Below are 16192 nucleotides of genomic sequence, written 5' to 3'. Positions count from 1 at the left end.
TTCTCACTTCAAAAATCTATGAAAAGATATGTTATGATAACTGACGATGCATGCTTTTTTTTTTTTTTAGTGAATTAGCTCAAATATGTGTTCAGTAACTTTTTATAAAGCATTTACATTCCTGATATATTGAAATGGATTCCAGGATAGCTTTTTTATAGTCCCTGGGTATTGATCTATGATGTTTATTTACTCTGAAATATAATGTTGTGGAATGTGTCCATTTGTTTTTGAACTGGAACATCTTTACCTTTAAACAGTTATGACACTCACACTCTTCAATAATGTGAATTTATATGTGTAAGACCTATATGCCCCAAGTTTTTTTTGTTTTGTTTTTGTATTAGAATCAATTAGCCTTGCTTAATGATTTTTTCCATTTCCATCAATTTCAGTTGAAATCTAGAAAGAGTTCATCTCAATGTATTGTTTCCGCTTCTAGATTGCAGTGGTGGAAGAAGATGGTCGGGAGGATAAGGCAACAATTAAATGTGAAACTTCTCCTCCCCCTACCCCTAGAGCCATCAGGATGACTCACACCCTTCCTTCCTCCTACCACAATGATGCCCGAAGGTATGATTCTCCCAGCACCCAGAACTTGGCATGCTCTCCTTCTGAAAACATTCCTCTTTATTTCAGTGTTGTCAAATTGACTGCTTAAACATTTATGTGAGAAATTTGATTTGAGATTTAACTCTTCATTGGGTATTGCTCTGCTCCCTGTCTCCAACATCACTTGTGGAAAAAAAAAAGAAATTGCATTCTGAGATCAAATTTTTAGTTTTAAAATTAACTGTATATTTGTGGTCTTATTACCAGCCAATGTGAATGAGACAGACTCTTCTATTTTTAGTATATATTTCCTATTAAAATAAAGTCAAGCTAATGGAAGGACTTACTAAGAGGAATAACAAAAAAAATTAAGGGATTCTAGGAAAGGGTTATAAATTTGGCTTAGGTGTAAGAGTAATTACGGTCTGAAGTCATAACTGCACTTAATTTACTTTTAGCAGACAAGTGTGTACACCGCCCTCCAGGAGCTGGTGCTGCGGGCTAGAACAGCTACTCAGGCAGAAAGTTCTTAGGAAAAAAAGTATCCATGCCAAAGTATTAGAAGAGAGGATAAGGGAAAAATACCCATTTTTCGTAGTAACTCATCCTATGGTCCTTTCTGTCTGCCTACAAAATTGCAAGCAGGTCTCCATAGTAATTAATGGCATAAATAAATCTAAGTATGCAATTCACATCTTAAATATATGGCCTTTTACAGTCTTATAAATTTCAGCATCTCTAGACACATAATTGATATAACTGAACATAGTGACTTAGTATTAAAACCTACGTAAGAATCTGTCTTCTAAATCATATGTGTTTTACAAGAAATATATTTGGGGTGAAAACAGAGCTTTCTGTGCTCACAGGCATCTTTTTTCCTTCTGTTTTATTTATTTTTAATTTCTAATGTGGAAAAAAAAAATAGTTACTCCAGTTTCAAAATATATGCTTTCACCCTCCAAGAAAAGTGTGAAATTACATTTTAACATGTGAAAGCTATTGGTTCGGAGTTTAGAGAATGTGAACTCATTAATTAGGATGAGTAAGTAAGGTAATTCATCATGGCGTTGTCACATTAACAGTGGTTAGAATAGATAGCAATATATGTTGAACCTCTCCTATTAATACAGCATCAGTGACAGTGCCCAGGAATGGAACCTGGAGCAACTGCTTAGAATTCATTTCAGTTTATCATGTACCTAAAAGAATACCTGAGAACTGTAAGGAAAAACATAAAGTGATCACTAGAGCATATGATTGATTATTTGCTTCTAAATCCTACCTCGATGATTTAAAATGAAAAGAATTAGATTCTAAAACTGGGAGAGGGAAAGATGGCTAGACAAAAACTCAGGAAAGTTGTGGCTGGACTAGCCCTTTAAATTTCACTGTTAGTTAAATTTAAAAGTCTTATCATGGGTCATTATGTTTATGACTAAAAAATAATAAACTCTGAGAAGAAACTAGGGAAAGGGTCACATGCTCAAGAATGGAAGGTCATTTAACATGCAATGAATAAGCCAACCGGTATTCATTGGTTCATTCAAGATTATATCAAAAATAAGAGGGAAAACATTTAGAACAAAAATAATCTTTTCTGGAAAAAAATTGGGTAGCCATAAGGCTGAAAAACCCCCCAAACTTCAGTATGCTTAAGAGCAAATGTGGGAGGAAAGGGAGAAAGTAAGCGTTCTTCTGTTTGTCCCTTTCTAAAGGAGCAAGTCTTGTGTACCTTGTGGGACGAGCAGGTTGCTCTCTTTTGTGTTTTGCAGTAGTTTGTCTGCCTCCCTTGAGCCAGAAAGCCTTGGGCTTGGCAGTGCCAATAGCAGCCAAGACTCTCTTCACAAAGCCCCCAAGAAGAAGGGAATCAAGTCTTCAATAGGACGTCTGTTTGGTAAAAAAGAAAAAGCCCGACTTGGGCAGCTCCGTAAGTGTGCATGTGTTTGACTCTTCACGGCCACTCATTGCGGTCACTTCTGAGGGTCTATCTGCTTTTCATTTCATTTCCCATCTTTGCATTTCTTTCTTTTTTAATCAGCTTTTTTTTCCCCCCTGACAAACTTTCTTTTTTAAGCGGCTCTGTAAATTCAATTTAGCTGAATAATGTTGGGCAAAACTTACATGGGAAGAATATTGTAAAACGTATGGTCCTTTTGATTTTTCTACAAATAACAGTAGCTAGAGTTTATTTGATGCTGACTCTCTGATAGACTCCAAGCCCCTATGAGACAAGTGTTATTATTGTTATTCTTCTTTATTGATGAGTAAACAGTGTCTTAGTAACTTGCAAAACAGAAATTTATCCTAGTGTCAGTGTTTCAAAGCGGTTTAAAACCATTGAACATTCTGCCACTTAAAGGACAGATATCTATACACGTTTTTCTGCTGAAACAATTGAAATCCCTATAAGAAATCCAAAATAAACTTTTCAGTCAAAATAAGGAATTACGATATGCAGGGCAAAAAATTACAGGATTTCTTTGTTTAAAGCTAATACAGCATCCACAAACTAACTCTGCACTGTGTAGGTGGGGTGACAGAGGAAGGGATAGGGTAGTAGAGCTTGTGCTACTTACTTATTGTCAGTTACTAATTGAAGAAAAATATAGGTCAGTACATTTAAAATGACCCTAAGTAAATGTATAAACCTATGTGCATAGATAGGTGATGAATGGATGGATGGATGGATGGATAGATGGACATATTTATAATTGCCTGAAACAAAAAGAATATGAAAAATTTATTTCCTAAAATAATGACATATACACTTGCTTTGTATGTGTGTATATGTGTGTCTCTTTCTACATATTTATTTTTTCATCATATTGGCTATTTGTGATTGCATCTTCTTTTTTCCATCGTTTCCTATTTTCCTTAGAACTATAGTTAAATTATTGGAAAATATTTAGCTCCTACCTCTAACACTAAATACTGAACAGAATGGCACAGATTTCTTAGCACTTTCTTTAGTTTCCCAAATAAAGGAATGATTACTTAGAAGTAATGCTCCAGCTGCCAGGCTTACTTTCCTGTCCTGGCACCAAAAGAATTTCTGAGAGTAATATTTATGTTTGAAAATTTCCAAATGTCGTGTATTCAAAAATGCTCTTCCCAACTTCCATAATATAAAACCCACACAAAGCATCAGAAACCATAGGAAACTGGTGTCTGATTAAATGTGATTAAATGTTACTCAGCAGGTTAATTAAATCCTCTTTGGATTTCTGTTTCTCAGAAGAGGAACTTCTTAAGCCATAAAAAATTATTGCATAAGGAAAGAAGATAGAAGATTATTCTTTTTAAAATATAAAATATACATGCTGAGACATTGTTTTCATTTTTTATTTGACAACTCTTTATAATCTTACCAAATTATTTGTCATTTCCAATATATTACAGTGTAATTCACAATAACATTGATAGGTATTTTAAGATATTTATTTTGCTAACCTAGTAATCATTTTATTTATTCCTGTTTCAACATATATATCATTTTAGGGTCTATAATTTACCTTTCCCTTTTAACATATATTTAATTGCCTTTCTCTCATAGATTTTTTTGCCTATTTTTATTTTGTATTTAACTTTGATGAGGAGTAACTGAATCGGAAATTTTGCCAGTATTCTTTCAAAATCAAGGTATACAGGATATAATTTAACATCTGGTAGGATATAGATTCTTCTAGAAACCCAACCCTTCTTACCCATTTAAGTGACTGTGTGCCTCTATGTCAGACCAGATGAAAAGGGAATCAGTGATCATTTTCATCAACTCCATCCAAGTTGGAAATTAACGATAGTTTTGGGGGATCATAGCATCACCCCAGGAAGAATTCTGAACTCTGAGCAATTTTGTTTTACGCTGAAGAACAACAGAGATACAGTATAAATAAAGCCAGAGTCAGCAGCAGGTTAAGGACTGCAGTGCTGATGAGGACAACGGTACAGATATGTGTACCTCTGGAACTATATGAAAGCTGCACTGATAGTGAATCAAAGCTCCTGGAGAGACCAAGACTAAGAAGTCTTTATTGGAAATAAGACCGGAGTAAATGACAAGAAAATGCAGACACAATTAGGTTTTAAAAAAACATATATTTACCAAAAGAAGATGGTACATGGTACCACTGGTACTTCAGTTGAAGGATATGAACTCAGGTCTACTTTCGTCTTGGAAGGTGTATCCAGATTATAAGGGGAAGACTGTGAAAACTTTTCAAACCCAGGGACTACCACCTGGTAGTGCTGACTTATGCATCAGAAGAAACTAAGAAAGCACCCCTCCCTGGTGGTTATGATTTTAATAATATCTTGATATGGCAAATTCAAACACAGACTCTGGCAATGTTCTTTCTTCTACCAATGCGAATAGAAATAGAAAAAGAAAGATGGTATGGAAAGTAATAGGTAGAGGGATGATGGTGTCAAAGAACCAAATTTGAAGTTTTGGACCACGTCCTAAGATTTTGAACTCTTAGTTAAAGATTTAGATCAAAAGCTCAAAGAAAGAAAAGTAATCTCAGGGTAGCTATACTAGAGGCCTCTAAATGAAATATGGTATGGACAGAGAAAACTATCTAAACAAAACTATGAACACGTTCACTTGGTTCCATCAAGAATGATGAGGAACAAAGGAGAAATTATTAGGAATTCAAAAAGGAGAATATTGGTAAAGGGAGTGTTGTTTGCAGTGTATAACAATCTGAAAAGCTAGGGTTATAAGACAAACTTCAGATATGATGAATCAGTCAGTGCGACTGCATTAATAACCCCTAACCCTGGTAAATCAAACTGAATATGCAAGTAGTCATTTTTTTCAAATGTGTTGCTAGCGAGACAGTATAAACATGGAGACCCCAAAGTGCAAAGGAAAGAATACATCAAAAAGTATTTGAATAAAGTTAACAGAAACTAAACAAAATTGTTCTATTCTAGAAGTCTATTTATTCTTTTATTTGAGAGAGAGAGAGAGAAACAAGAAGGGAGAGGTAGAGAGAGAGTCTTAAGCAGGCTCCACAATGGGTGTGGTGGGGCTCAATCTCGCAACCCTGAGATCATGACCTGAGCCAAAATCAGGAGTTGTATGCTTAACCAGCTGAGCCACCTACTTGCCCCTATTCAGAAATCCTTAAAGCATGTTTTCCTTGGATACCACGATTATTCACTCAAATCACAGAAGTAGCGTAGAAAAAAGCTTGCTAATAATGAAAGATTTCAAGTTTTCAGGTACCTTTTAGAAAATTCATTCTTCTCTTTGTCAGATGGCTTAACAGTGCTATTTATAGTATTAAAGCCTATAATGTAGGGGCAGGACTTGCAAATGAAAATGTCTGCTCAGTGTATCAGATGATAGGCAGGGTTTAAAATAACAGGAAGTAATACAGGTGAAAATGAGTGAACGAGCATTTATTCTTCCATTTAAGGCATTCATATTTAATTTTTTAAAAGATTTATTTATTTATTTATTTGACAGAGATCACAATTAGGCAGAGAGGCAGGCAGACAGAGAGAGGGGAGGAAAACAGGCTTCCCACTGAGCAGAGAGCCCCAGGTGGGGCTTGATCCCAGGACCCTGGGATCATGACCTGAGCCGAAGGCAGAGGCTTTAACCCACTGAGCCACCCAGGCACCCCCCACTTTTTTTCATATTTAATTTTTAAGTACTATGCTGGAAAGGTAAAACATATATGAGCCAAGTCTACCTGAAGGTACCATTTGAATTTGGGGAGGGTATCCTATTCCTTCTAGCAGATGTGGGATCTGTTTTAGTTTTTTCTTTCTCCTTTTATTTTTACTTACTTTCTTCCCATATTACAAGTCTCAAGATGAAAAGATACAAAAACAGTTTTGATAATCTTGTTGAGGGGCATAGAGGCCACAAGACCAATAAGAACTTCTGCTGACTTCCTACAACAGATAGTCATCTGTCAAGATTTAGCAGCCCAATGACCACAGCCTCTTTTTTTCCTGATTTATGCATCTAGATGATGCATTGCTGATATTTCCATTAGTACTTAAACATGTTATGTCTAATCTATATTTAAAGTAATCACTTGATCCTGCCATCTTCCTTAGATGTTGACTTATCTTTCTCCTACCTCTAATATCCAAGCTTAAATGAGTTGTCCACAATTACTATTTTCACATTCTCATCTGTCAGTCACTTTATAACCTACCACAGCCTGACTTCCACACAAACTACTACTAAGATTCTAGAAACAATTTTAGTCTCAACCAACATAGATTAGTTAAGACAATGAAGGATGACTGTTATCCCAGCAATTTAAGAGGATAGCAACACACTCATGATTGTATTTATTATGATGTGGACTTAAGGAAGAAGCAGTATATCTGAAACAAGGAGACCTCTTCCTTTTAAAACACAATTTGAAAGATTTTGGTACCAAAGTTGTATGTATAATGAATGATAGATATAAGCGAACATGTAAGAACAATGTCAAAAAGGCCACTAGCCCCAAATAAACTGATGATTGGAAAAACTGTCCAGACTAGAAGGGGACTTCCCATTATTATTTTTGTTTAGTAATTTTTAAATTTACAGAAAATGAATAAAAGTAGGGTTCGCCATAAGTGAACAGTGTATACAAATAGTGTATACAAATAGTGCAACTATTCAAAAATTCGTTTTTGCTTTTGCTTGCTTAAGGAGAAAGATTTGACCCAGAAAAGAAGCATTAACAAGAGGGAATTGAAACCCAATAGGGTTGAGATTTTGAGGGTAAAAAAGAAAAAGAACACAGATATAATCCAAAGTCATTTCTGTCTTCTTACTTTGGAGTGAATAAGCCCATGTGGAGCCACTCTTAGTGTAGAGTGCCAACCATGGACTTCAGTAAAATGGTGAAAGCATAACTGTTGGCATCAAGGAACTTCCAGCTTATTAAAATAGAGTACATAAACACAAAAGTTCTTTTATTTTAAATAAAATCTTCAGTACGTTCCTGACTTGGGAAAATTTTACCTGCTACATTGTCTATCCTGCCCAGTCTGCTAGGGACGGGGATTTTGAACCCCATAATCTAAGATTATACATTGGTTATTGGAATCCTGACTGGCTTGCCTTTTAATTCTATCCAAAGGCACTAACCTATTTTGAAGGAAAGCAAATTAACTGTGTTAAAAATAACCATGTCAGATGACACGAGTTTGTTTTTCTGACAAAGTTACTCAGTTACAGAACAGAAAAGGCAGTGGGTGAGCTGTGACTCATGGCATCCCTGTGGACAAGATGTCAAAATGGGGTCTCGGTGATGGAAAAATTCAGTGGGGTTTATAACTGGTTGAATAATCCTCCTATTATAGTGCTAACGAGTGGAGTGATGCCACCTTGGATCAAGATCTCTGGTGGCATAACTAGGACTCCTCTGTTTGGTCAATACATCCCCAGTCACTTGACATGAGTATTTCAATAACACAGGTATCTGATTATGGATTACTGATATGGACAGAAAACACAAATGAAAAAAAAAATAGAGTTGTTCCTAAAAACTATTCTCAAAAATATCTTTCCATATGATCTTAATACATTCTTTGGTTTACTACCTGGGAAACACCCAACTCTCTCAGGTCTTCATAGAACCCCAATTATAATGACTATATAGAAAAAAAGAACAGAACACACATGACCATCCTAGCTGATGTTAACACTGAATGATAAGGATAAAGAAAAGAGGCCATTGACAGACATTGTAAGAGAGATGAAAAGAAATCAAATGAAGATATTTTCAAAAATGGAGAATTGATCCAATAGAACCAAATGTGACAAAGCTGTGGGAAAGAAAACAAACAAAAAGAAAAATATATTAAATTGGAACAGGCAATGTCCCCAATTTTGGGTATATAAAGTACATATATAACTGAGTAAAAATAAATACCAGATAAATAGATAGATAGATGGATAGATAGATAGAGGCTTCTTTTGAGAATTTCCTGAAGTGAAAAGCAATACATTTTCAAGAGATTTTTTGCCTCCTAAATTGCAGTTCTCTTTCCTTTATGGTCATCTGCCAGATTGTATTATAGTTGCCTGAACTCACTGACATACTATAATTAGCATAATGTAGAAAATACCTTCATAATGACAAAAAGAGCATCAATATTGCGCCAGAATTATTCAGCAAGCACCTTTCTACACATGAAATTTGGGCGGATTGTGCTGGCCTTTACCCCAAAATTTAGATTTTCCTAGATGCTCTGGAGCCAACAGATACAATAGAAATTCCACAAAGTACCAATTACAAATGACTCATGCTCTGCATGGTGAAAGGGCCTTTCTTTGAAGAAAGCACTATTTAGCTTTCATCGTGAGTGTATTTATTACACTTTATGAGCCAGGCCCTATGTCTAGGTGCATTTTTCAGAGAGCTAATAGGCTAACAGATAGAGAGCAATTAAGTAACCGTTTATAAACTCAAAGTGTATGTAAATCCAAGTGAATGCTATGAGTTAATACTAAAGAGAGGTCAGATGAAAGAAGAGATGAAGCCACCAGTGGGCAGTCTTCTCTCTGGAATTAGAGCTCCCTTTTTTAAATACAAGGACAGAGACGTCTGTTGGACAAATGGAGAGGTCCAGGCCTTGCAATGCAGGTTTTGGCTAGAAATTCCTATAGACTTGTACTTCAAGGGCCAACCTGAAATAAATTAAGTTGAAAGGAATCTAAGGACCAACCAACATAGAGATATTTGCCCTCATAGTTCAGATGAACAGATAGCTGCAACCAGTACCATTCATAGATCTAAGTCTATGAACGAGGGTCCTTTACTGAATTCCTTAGCCAGGGTCATACAAAGCCTCCACTTTGCAATACCCTTCTTGGAATTTTCTGTTTTCTCTCTCTAACTGGGAGAGTCTGGGGCTGGCCGTGCTATCTGGACAGGACACTCTTAGCCAAGAAGCCAAGATTTGGACCTGTGAGTCTAATCACTGGAAGCACTGAAAAAAAAAACTTTTTTTTAACCTTTCAGACCCTGGGAGAAACCAGGGAGGTAGTGCCATCTGGGCATGGTGCCTGATCCAAGCAAACAATATGGATGTGAGTCCCTGTTTCTCCCCTTCAGAATGTACCTTGACTCTCTTTCCCATGTTAGGGTTCAGCCAGATATCCCAGGGAGCCCAGAGACTTATACCCATGAGGTGGTTCCAGGCCAGTGGCCCAATTCTGGTTGCAGGAGGGTGATCTGACAAGTGAGTCACTCACTCCTGCAGTCTAGAACACTATTGTATGATGTTGGACCACTAGGGTGTTGTCCTGCTGATTTGGGGTAACTAAAAGTTTATATATAAAACAAGCTGGAAAAAAATACTTGAGTGGGACCCTCACATCCTAGGAGTGGTCCTGTGTCCAACAATTCCAGCTCCTCAAAGACCTCACCAAAGTAAGTATGCTTAATGATACCTTAGAGAACTTAACTGAAGGCAGGGATTTAGACTTGGGTATTTGCATGCACAGCTACTAGGTGACCACTGACAAAGTGATAAGCAATTTATCATCTGAGGAATCCAATGAATCATGAAACTCAAGCCTTCAATGCCTGAGCACCTCGTGCCACGAGAAGGTAGAGAGTTAATGATGCTCTCTTCACATTCCCAGTGAGCCTCCCAGAGAGTGAGTAACCCCTAGCTTCCACAGACTAGAGTTTCATATCAGGATCACTCTTGACATTTTAAGGACAAGCTAAAGGATTTTCTACTCATTAAAGAATTCAGAATCCTAGTTCCCTAACTGATATGTGCAGGTTTCCCTTTGCAGTTACTGCGACATTGGAAAATGTGCCTTCCTCCCCCCCATCAACATACACAAGTACTGATTTCCTTCTGGAGATCAGTACTGTCTCCAGTTTAGAACAGAACCATTTAGAGAGAGCTGTCCAACAGAAATATAATTCAAGCCACAGATGTGAGTCACATGTATAATTTTTAAAATTTTCTATGAGTTAAGAAAAGGAAAAAGAGGCCAGTGAGATACATTTCAATAATTATTTAAGTAAATATATCAGAATATTTCAACATGTAATCAACAAAATTATTAGATAGCTTATATTCTCTCTCTTTTTTTTTTTTTTGCATTACATTTTCAAAAGCCTATGTATATTTTATACTTCCAGCAATTAATTTGGACCAGCCACATTTCAAGTGCTTCATAGCTCTGTATGACTAGTGAATAAAATTTTGGTATAGATAAATGGGCAGATATTCCTAAAGTCCATACAGCCATATGAACCCACTACCTCCTAGACAAGGATAAGACAGACTATCACCAGAGCCAGATGATCATCCATAGAGTTCATCAGCTGGTTTGGTTGAGATTATCTTTTTCAATAGCTGGAACCTGAACTTGGCTGGACCAGTTCTATGAAAGAAAGTTTTTATCCAGAAATATTTTAATTGGGTTAAAAAATGCACCTGATTATACATTTTCTCCTGCTTAAGGATACTGTCCTACATGTGATCCTTAAAAATAATTTTACCTACTATGGCCATAAACATTATTTTGAAACAGGAGATATCTGTAATTCTCTATTACATGCTGTATTCAAAGGATATTAGATTTTGATGTATTCATAGTATTTCTAAGCTCCTCATGCTTTTTATTTTTATGGTTTTATTTACGAGAAACAAATTCTATTATCTTTTTTTCTGGGTCTAGATTTGACTCACGATATTTTTCCAGAGCTGTCCTTTTTCCCTCCCAGAGCTATCATATGTTTGAAAATGTTATTTTTGCTAATTAAAGTGTTGGGTTCTTGAAAAAAATAATTTAGAAGTTCTTCTTTGCTCAGAAAAAATAGAAGGCCTGATTTGTACAACCACTTGGTGGTAGAAATGTCTTGTCTAACCTAATGGGTCTACTTCATCAATCTCTATGTTCCCATCTGGACTGATCAAGAATTTTGTAATTTTTAAGTGAATCATTCATTTCCATTTCCATTTCAAGAGAACAATTTTATTTGGGGTAATTGCAGACTGTGTATAACAATTTATGGATATATAGTAAGGCAAGTACACTGATGAGAGAAATAAAATGAAAATACCCACTCACTGTGCGTAAGTGGAAAGTCTCACATTTAAAAATGACCCCCAAGAGTCCTTCAGTTAGCTAGTGGATGATTCTCCTAATGGTACCAACAATGACATTCTTTCATAATAAAAGTTATTTAGGTATTAATTGCACATGCGCATAACTGAATAAAATAAACTTTGGTACCCAGATTCAAAATTATTGACTAGATCTAGACAACAGTCAGTGTGTTTTCAATTAAAGAGGACTTTGTTATAATTTTACAGTTCAGTAACAGTTACTAGGCTATGAGATTAACATTTATACCAATGCTCCAGAATTTATAGCATCAAGTATTATAGATTGTTTGCTAAAATAAATTATGAAAAATAGTGACAACAAAGTTTGTCACTAGTGCTTTAATAAGATATTTCATTTCACTAGAAAAACCATAACCTGGTCAAACCCTGCAAATGTGAAGCTGGGAAATTACAGTGACAGAATGGTAAAAATTAACCTTAATAATTGTATTTATTGATATATTGGTGATATTTGTGTGTCTGTGTAGTCTTTGTAAGGGTTAGTATTAGCTTGAGTCTTTCTACCTAATCTTGAGCTTAACTGGAATTTTTAATCCCTTACACTTAAAAAATATGTATACCTTAACCCACTTAAAAATAGTGAACATTTTTTCATTTACCTTGGCTTCATGTTTTTTGCATATAGTAAATAATAAGAGAAAATAGAGCTCGGGATTAATTTCTTATTTTTCAATTTTAACTAGAATTTATGAATTAATTATGTTTATGGGTCCTGAATGAAATAAGTGCATTGTAAAATGTGTAATTCTGTGTTTCGTGCCCAGCATACTTTTTTTTCTTCCCTCTTTTCCTTGCAATGTAATGTATATTGCATATTTTCCAGCACTAATAAAAATGACAGCACACTAAATAATCTATGGCATGCTGGGTAAAAGCAGTTCTTACTAAGATCTTCTAAAGACATGATTTTTTCCAGGTATAATTATAAAATTTACAAAACAAAAGAAAACCTGCCAGAACATAAGAAGTTCTGGAAGTAAGGCTTATACGGAAGGATTTAGGAGTCAGCCAGGTGAGGAAAAGAGGATTCCAAAAGCAGGATAGGAAAAATCTTTAGAAGTCAGCAAATGCCTCTTCATTTCCTTGACTTGGAATTAAAGACATGCTCCTGATTGGGTTCCTTGGGCTATCATTTATCCCATTATACATAAAATGTGTCATATTTTTCAAATGTTGAAAAAAACCTCACTCATTACACCCATATTTGCTCTTGTTTTTCATAAGAGGAAAAATGGACCTGGAAACCGGCAGACTGTATTTGTCAATGCGTTTATTATGTATCATGTTGCTACTGGGCACGGTTGAATAGGAGGCTAATAGGGTACCTTTTCCTTTCATTCTCTCAGTGTATGTTCATTTATGCACCCATGCCATTTTACACATGTTGGGTTGGAAATATAAAGACGATCTAAGAAAAAAAAAAAGAATATGTAATACTGAAATGTTGACCAACTCACTTTTAAAAATTTATTTTCAGAACTGACACAATGTATTCAACCCTAATATGAATAGTTACTTCTTCACAGGAGGCTTTATGGAGACAGAGGCTGCCGCTCAGGAGTCCCTGGGGCTAGGCAAACTTGGAACTCAAGCTGAGAAGGATAGAAGACTGAAGAAAAAGTAGGTTTGGAGATTTTCTTCTTTTTTTTTTTTCTAGCTTTTACTGACTCTGTTATTTGTGGGGAATTAAAAAGAGGGTAATTGGAAACCATAGACCAAAGCCACGATTGTCCTAGTGTACCCTAAAACTTCTCAGTGCTGGAATTTCCTAGTTCTGCTGAGCTACAGTTTGAAATAGGTATACAGATCTTTGGCCTATAATAGAAATAAATGGTTTATTCTGAGAGACCAATGCATTTATTGCAAAACCCTTATATATTTAAAGTATTTAAATGTAGCCTCATAAGTAATATAATCTATTGATGTTAAATTCAGTAATGAATTGGTACAATAAAATGAGAACCTATACCATCCAACTTTGTGTTTCCTCTTACAATTCAAGTACCTCCTCTTAAATTGGAGTATTTAAAGGGAGAATATTTCTCTTTCTGATTGAACATAAACTTATTTTAGACCAAGAGCAGATTTTTTTGCATCTGTCAGGAAACTGATAGTGTATCTTTTCATTCACATGTAATATGGAACATTTAAATGACTTGCAAAATTGGCAAATTTTGAGTCCCAGCAGCTGTTAGAAAGCTAGTGGGTCTATAAATAACATATTTTTAAAATACAAAGTAGCATTTTCAGTGATGAAATAGTACCTATAAAACATGATGTCTCTATCCCTGAATCTATTGGTTACTCCTTTTCCTCTCTTCTTTCTCGAGTATTTATTCATATGTGTTTGTAGTTTTCATGTTTACCTTCTTTCCTATGAAATAATATTCATTGCTCTAGTTACCATTATTTTAACAGATATGCTCATATGGTTATAGTATTTGGGATAATCAATTGAATTCATATTTTACCTTTTTATTTGCTTTACAGATTACAGATGTTTGCTAATAATGAGGAAATTGCAAGTTGTAGAAGAACTCACTAGCCTAATTGTTTCATTAGTTTTCTACTTAATAAAACTATATATGTATATACGTGTATCCAAATTTAATAGAAACACTGTGCAGAAATAAAGAAGTGACCTTGAGAGCATTATTTCTTGAATACAATCAAATGCTCATTGTATTCAGTAGCAGTAAATACAACTCAGTAGCAGTTGTATTCGGTAGCAGTTTGACAAATATGGCAAACATTTCTTCTTTCATTATTGATCACTCAAAAATATAATTAAGTATTATCACAACCTGTTCAAACTCTCTTAATTTTATTTATTATCAAGGAATGCTTTATTCAATTTTATGGCTTTTTAATGAGAAAAACTAGATTCTTTAGAATTTGTTTCAAGTTTAAAGAACTTCCAATTTTATTTATTTAAAATTACTTTAAGTCTAAAGGAATAAGAGTAATTAAAATCCAGACTGGCAAATGAACTTGGTCTGTTTCACTTAAAAGGTAATTTTGCTTTTTCCATAATGAAATATTTATATATAATGGCAACTTGACCAGTTTTCACATTGCATAGAAGGGTGATATTGAGGCAAATAATACATTTCATTGGTTGTTTTTGAACCAAATTAATGTTTTTTTAAACGGTTATGAAGTTAAACATTTCTCATTATGTGGTAATTTTAAGACTAATGTATTTAAATTTTATCTATTATTAGTTTTAAACACTGTTGGATTGACTTAGTGTTAATTTTGTGGAATTATTTCTCAAATCCCAACTACCCTCTTAGTCAGAAACCGATTTTAGTTCTAGATTTGTCTTTAAGATTTTACTATGCTTGACTTTTGAGTTTTATTTTGCAAAATATTTTGGCCAAATATAACTTTAAAATGTGTTAAAGAAAATACTTGTCTTTAATATTAAGAAGAATATTAAGAACATTCTATGTTATAATAAAGGATAACATTTCTCAGTACAGTTATTTCCTATAGGATAATGGTATATGGGTTAAAATGAATCCAACAAGACAAAACAGAGTTGATTAATGGAAGAACAGAAGTATTTATGTTATTATTGAGTATTCCATGACAAGAATCTCAGGAGTATAAATGTGTAACCAGTATTTATGAGATGTGTATAAGTGCTAACCCTTATCAGGACTTGAATGACCCTGCATCTTGGTTTCTAGATTACTAAAGAGTGAAGTGTCTTCATGTAATGAGTTTTATAAGACAGACAAGATCAATTGTTTCATGTTTATTGGTCTTTCAAGATGGAGAAAAAATTCAGGTACATTTTACTGAAGAAAAAAAAAAACTAAAGCAAAAATGGAACAATTTCTTCCAAAATAGGGAACACTATAGGTTTATGTGCATAGTTGCAATGACTGTAGCTTCCTAACAATTGTTTCTTTATGGTCTATCCACTGACGAAGCCAAATGATGATTCCAGGACAAAGTACTTAGCTTAGACCTATGTTCACTGTCCCAAAGTTTATATCAGAGCTTCATCAGTCTCAGTAGCAAAAAGCAGAGCTGAAGAAAAATATTTCTTTCAACTTTGCTAGCATATCAGGTATCTACAATTGATAATCTGCGAATTTAAACTTAATTGAGAGAAATCTTATCTCAAGAAGTTAGTTATGACACATTTTTAAAAAACCATATGTGGGAGATACTTTCAGAGAACAGCATTCAAGATATTCCAAATTCTTGCAAAGTTCAGAAATTTGTGATGTTGGCAGTTCCAAACAAAGGTCTAATCTGAGGCACGTTTCCCATCTAGCAAGTTAAGCACACACAGGTTTGAACGGCTTGCTGGATCTGGGTCCCTACTTCATTCTACTTTTACTTTGCTTTGTGATGTAGCCATTTTTTTTTCTTGTGTTTCTAGTTATTTCCCTATGATTAGATATGGGAATAGTACAATGGTGAATCTTCTAAAGAAAATCTTGTTGACCTTTTCCTTCCCAAGTTGGATATTATCATGCAGGTGCTGTTCCATCAGAGT

The 16192-nt window shown here is 34.8% G+C and overlaps 1 protein-coding gene across 12 annotated transcripts in view; it reads left to right on the top strand.

The window, feature by feature from the left end:
* The window catches only part of PPFIA2 (PTPRF interacting protein alpha 2), a 496304-nt gene that overhangs the window by 423582 nt on the left and 56530 nt on the right, over positions 1 to 16192 (top strand). For all 12 annotated transcript variants that reach the window (XM_045082940.1, XM_045082946.1, XM_045082943.1 and 9 more), the window contains 3 exons: positions 443 to 573; positions 2328 to 2482; positions 13203 to 13296. In XM_045082940.1, the coding sequence (XP_044938875.1) occupies positions 443 to 573; positions 2328 to 2482; positions 13203 to 13296 (380 nt within the window). The remainder of the gene's footprint in view (positions 1 to 442; positions 574 to 2327; positions 2483 to 13202; positions 13297 to 16192) is intronic.

The sequence above is a fragment of the Mustela putorius genome, unplaced genomic scaffold, assembly GCF_011764305.1.
Source record: "Mustela putorius furo isolate JIRA1106 unplaced genomic scaffold, ASM1176430v1.1 tig00000640_pilon_pilon_pilon, whole genome shotgun sequence".
Classification (NCBI taxonomy): Eukaryota; Metazoa; Chordata; class Mammalia; order Carnivora; family Mustelidae; genus Mustela; species Mustela putorius.
Note: the sequence above shows the minus strand (reverse complement) of the source record. Positions and strands in the feature narration are given on the sequence as shown.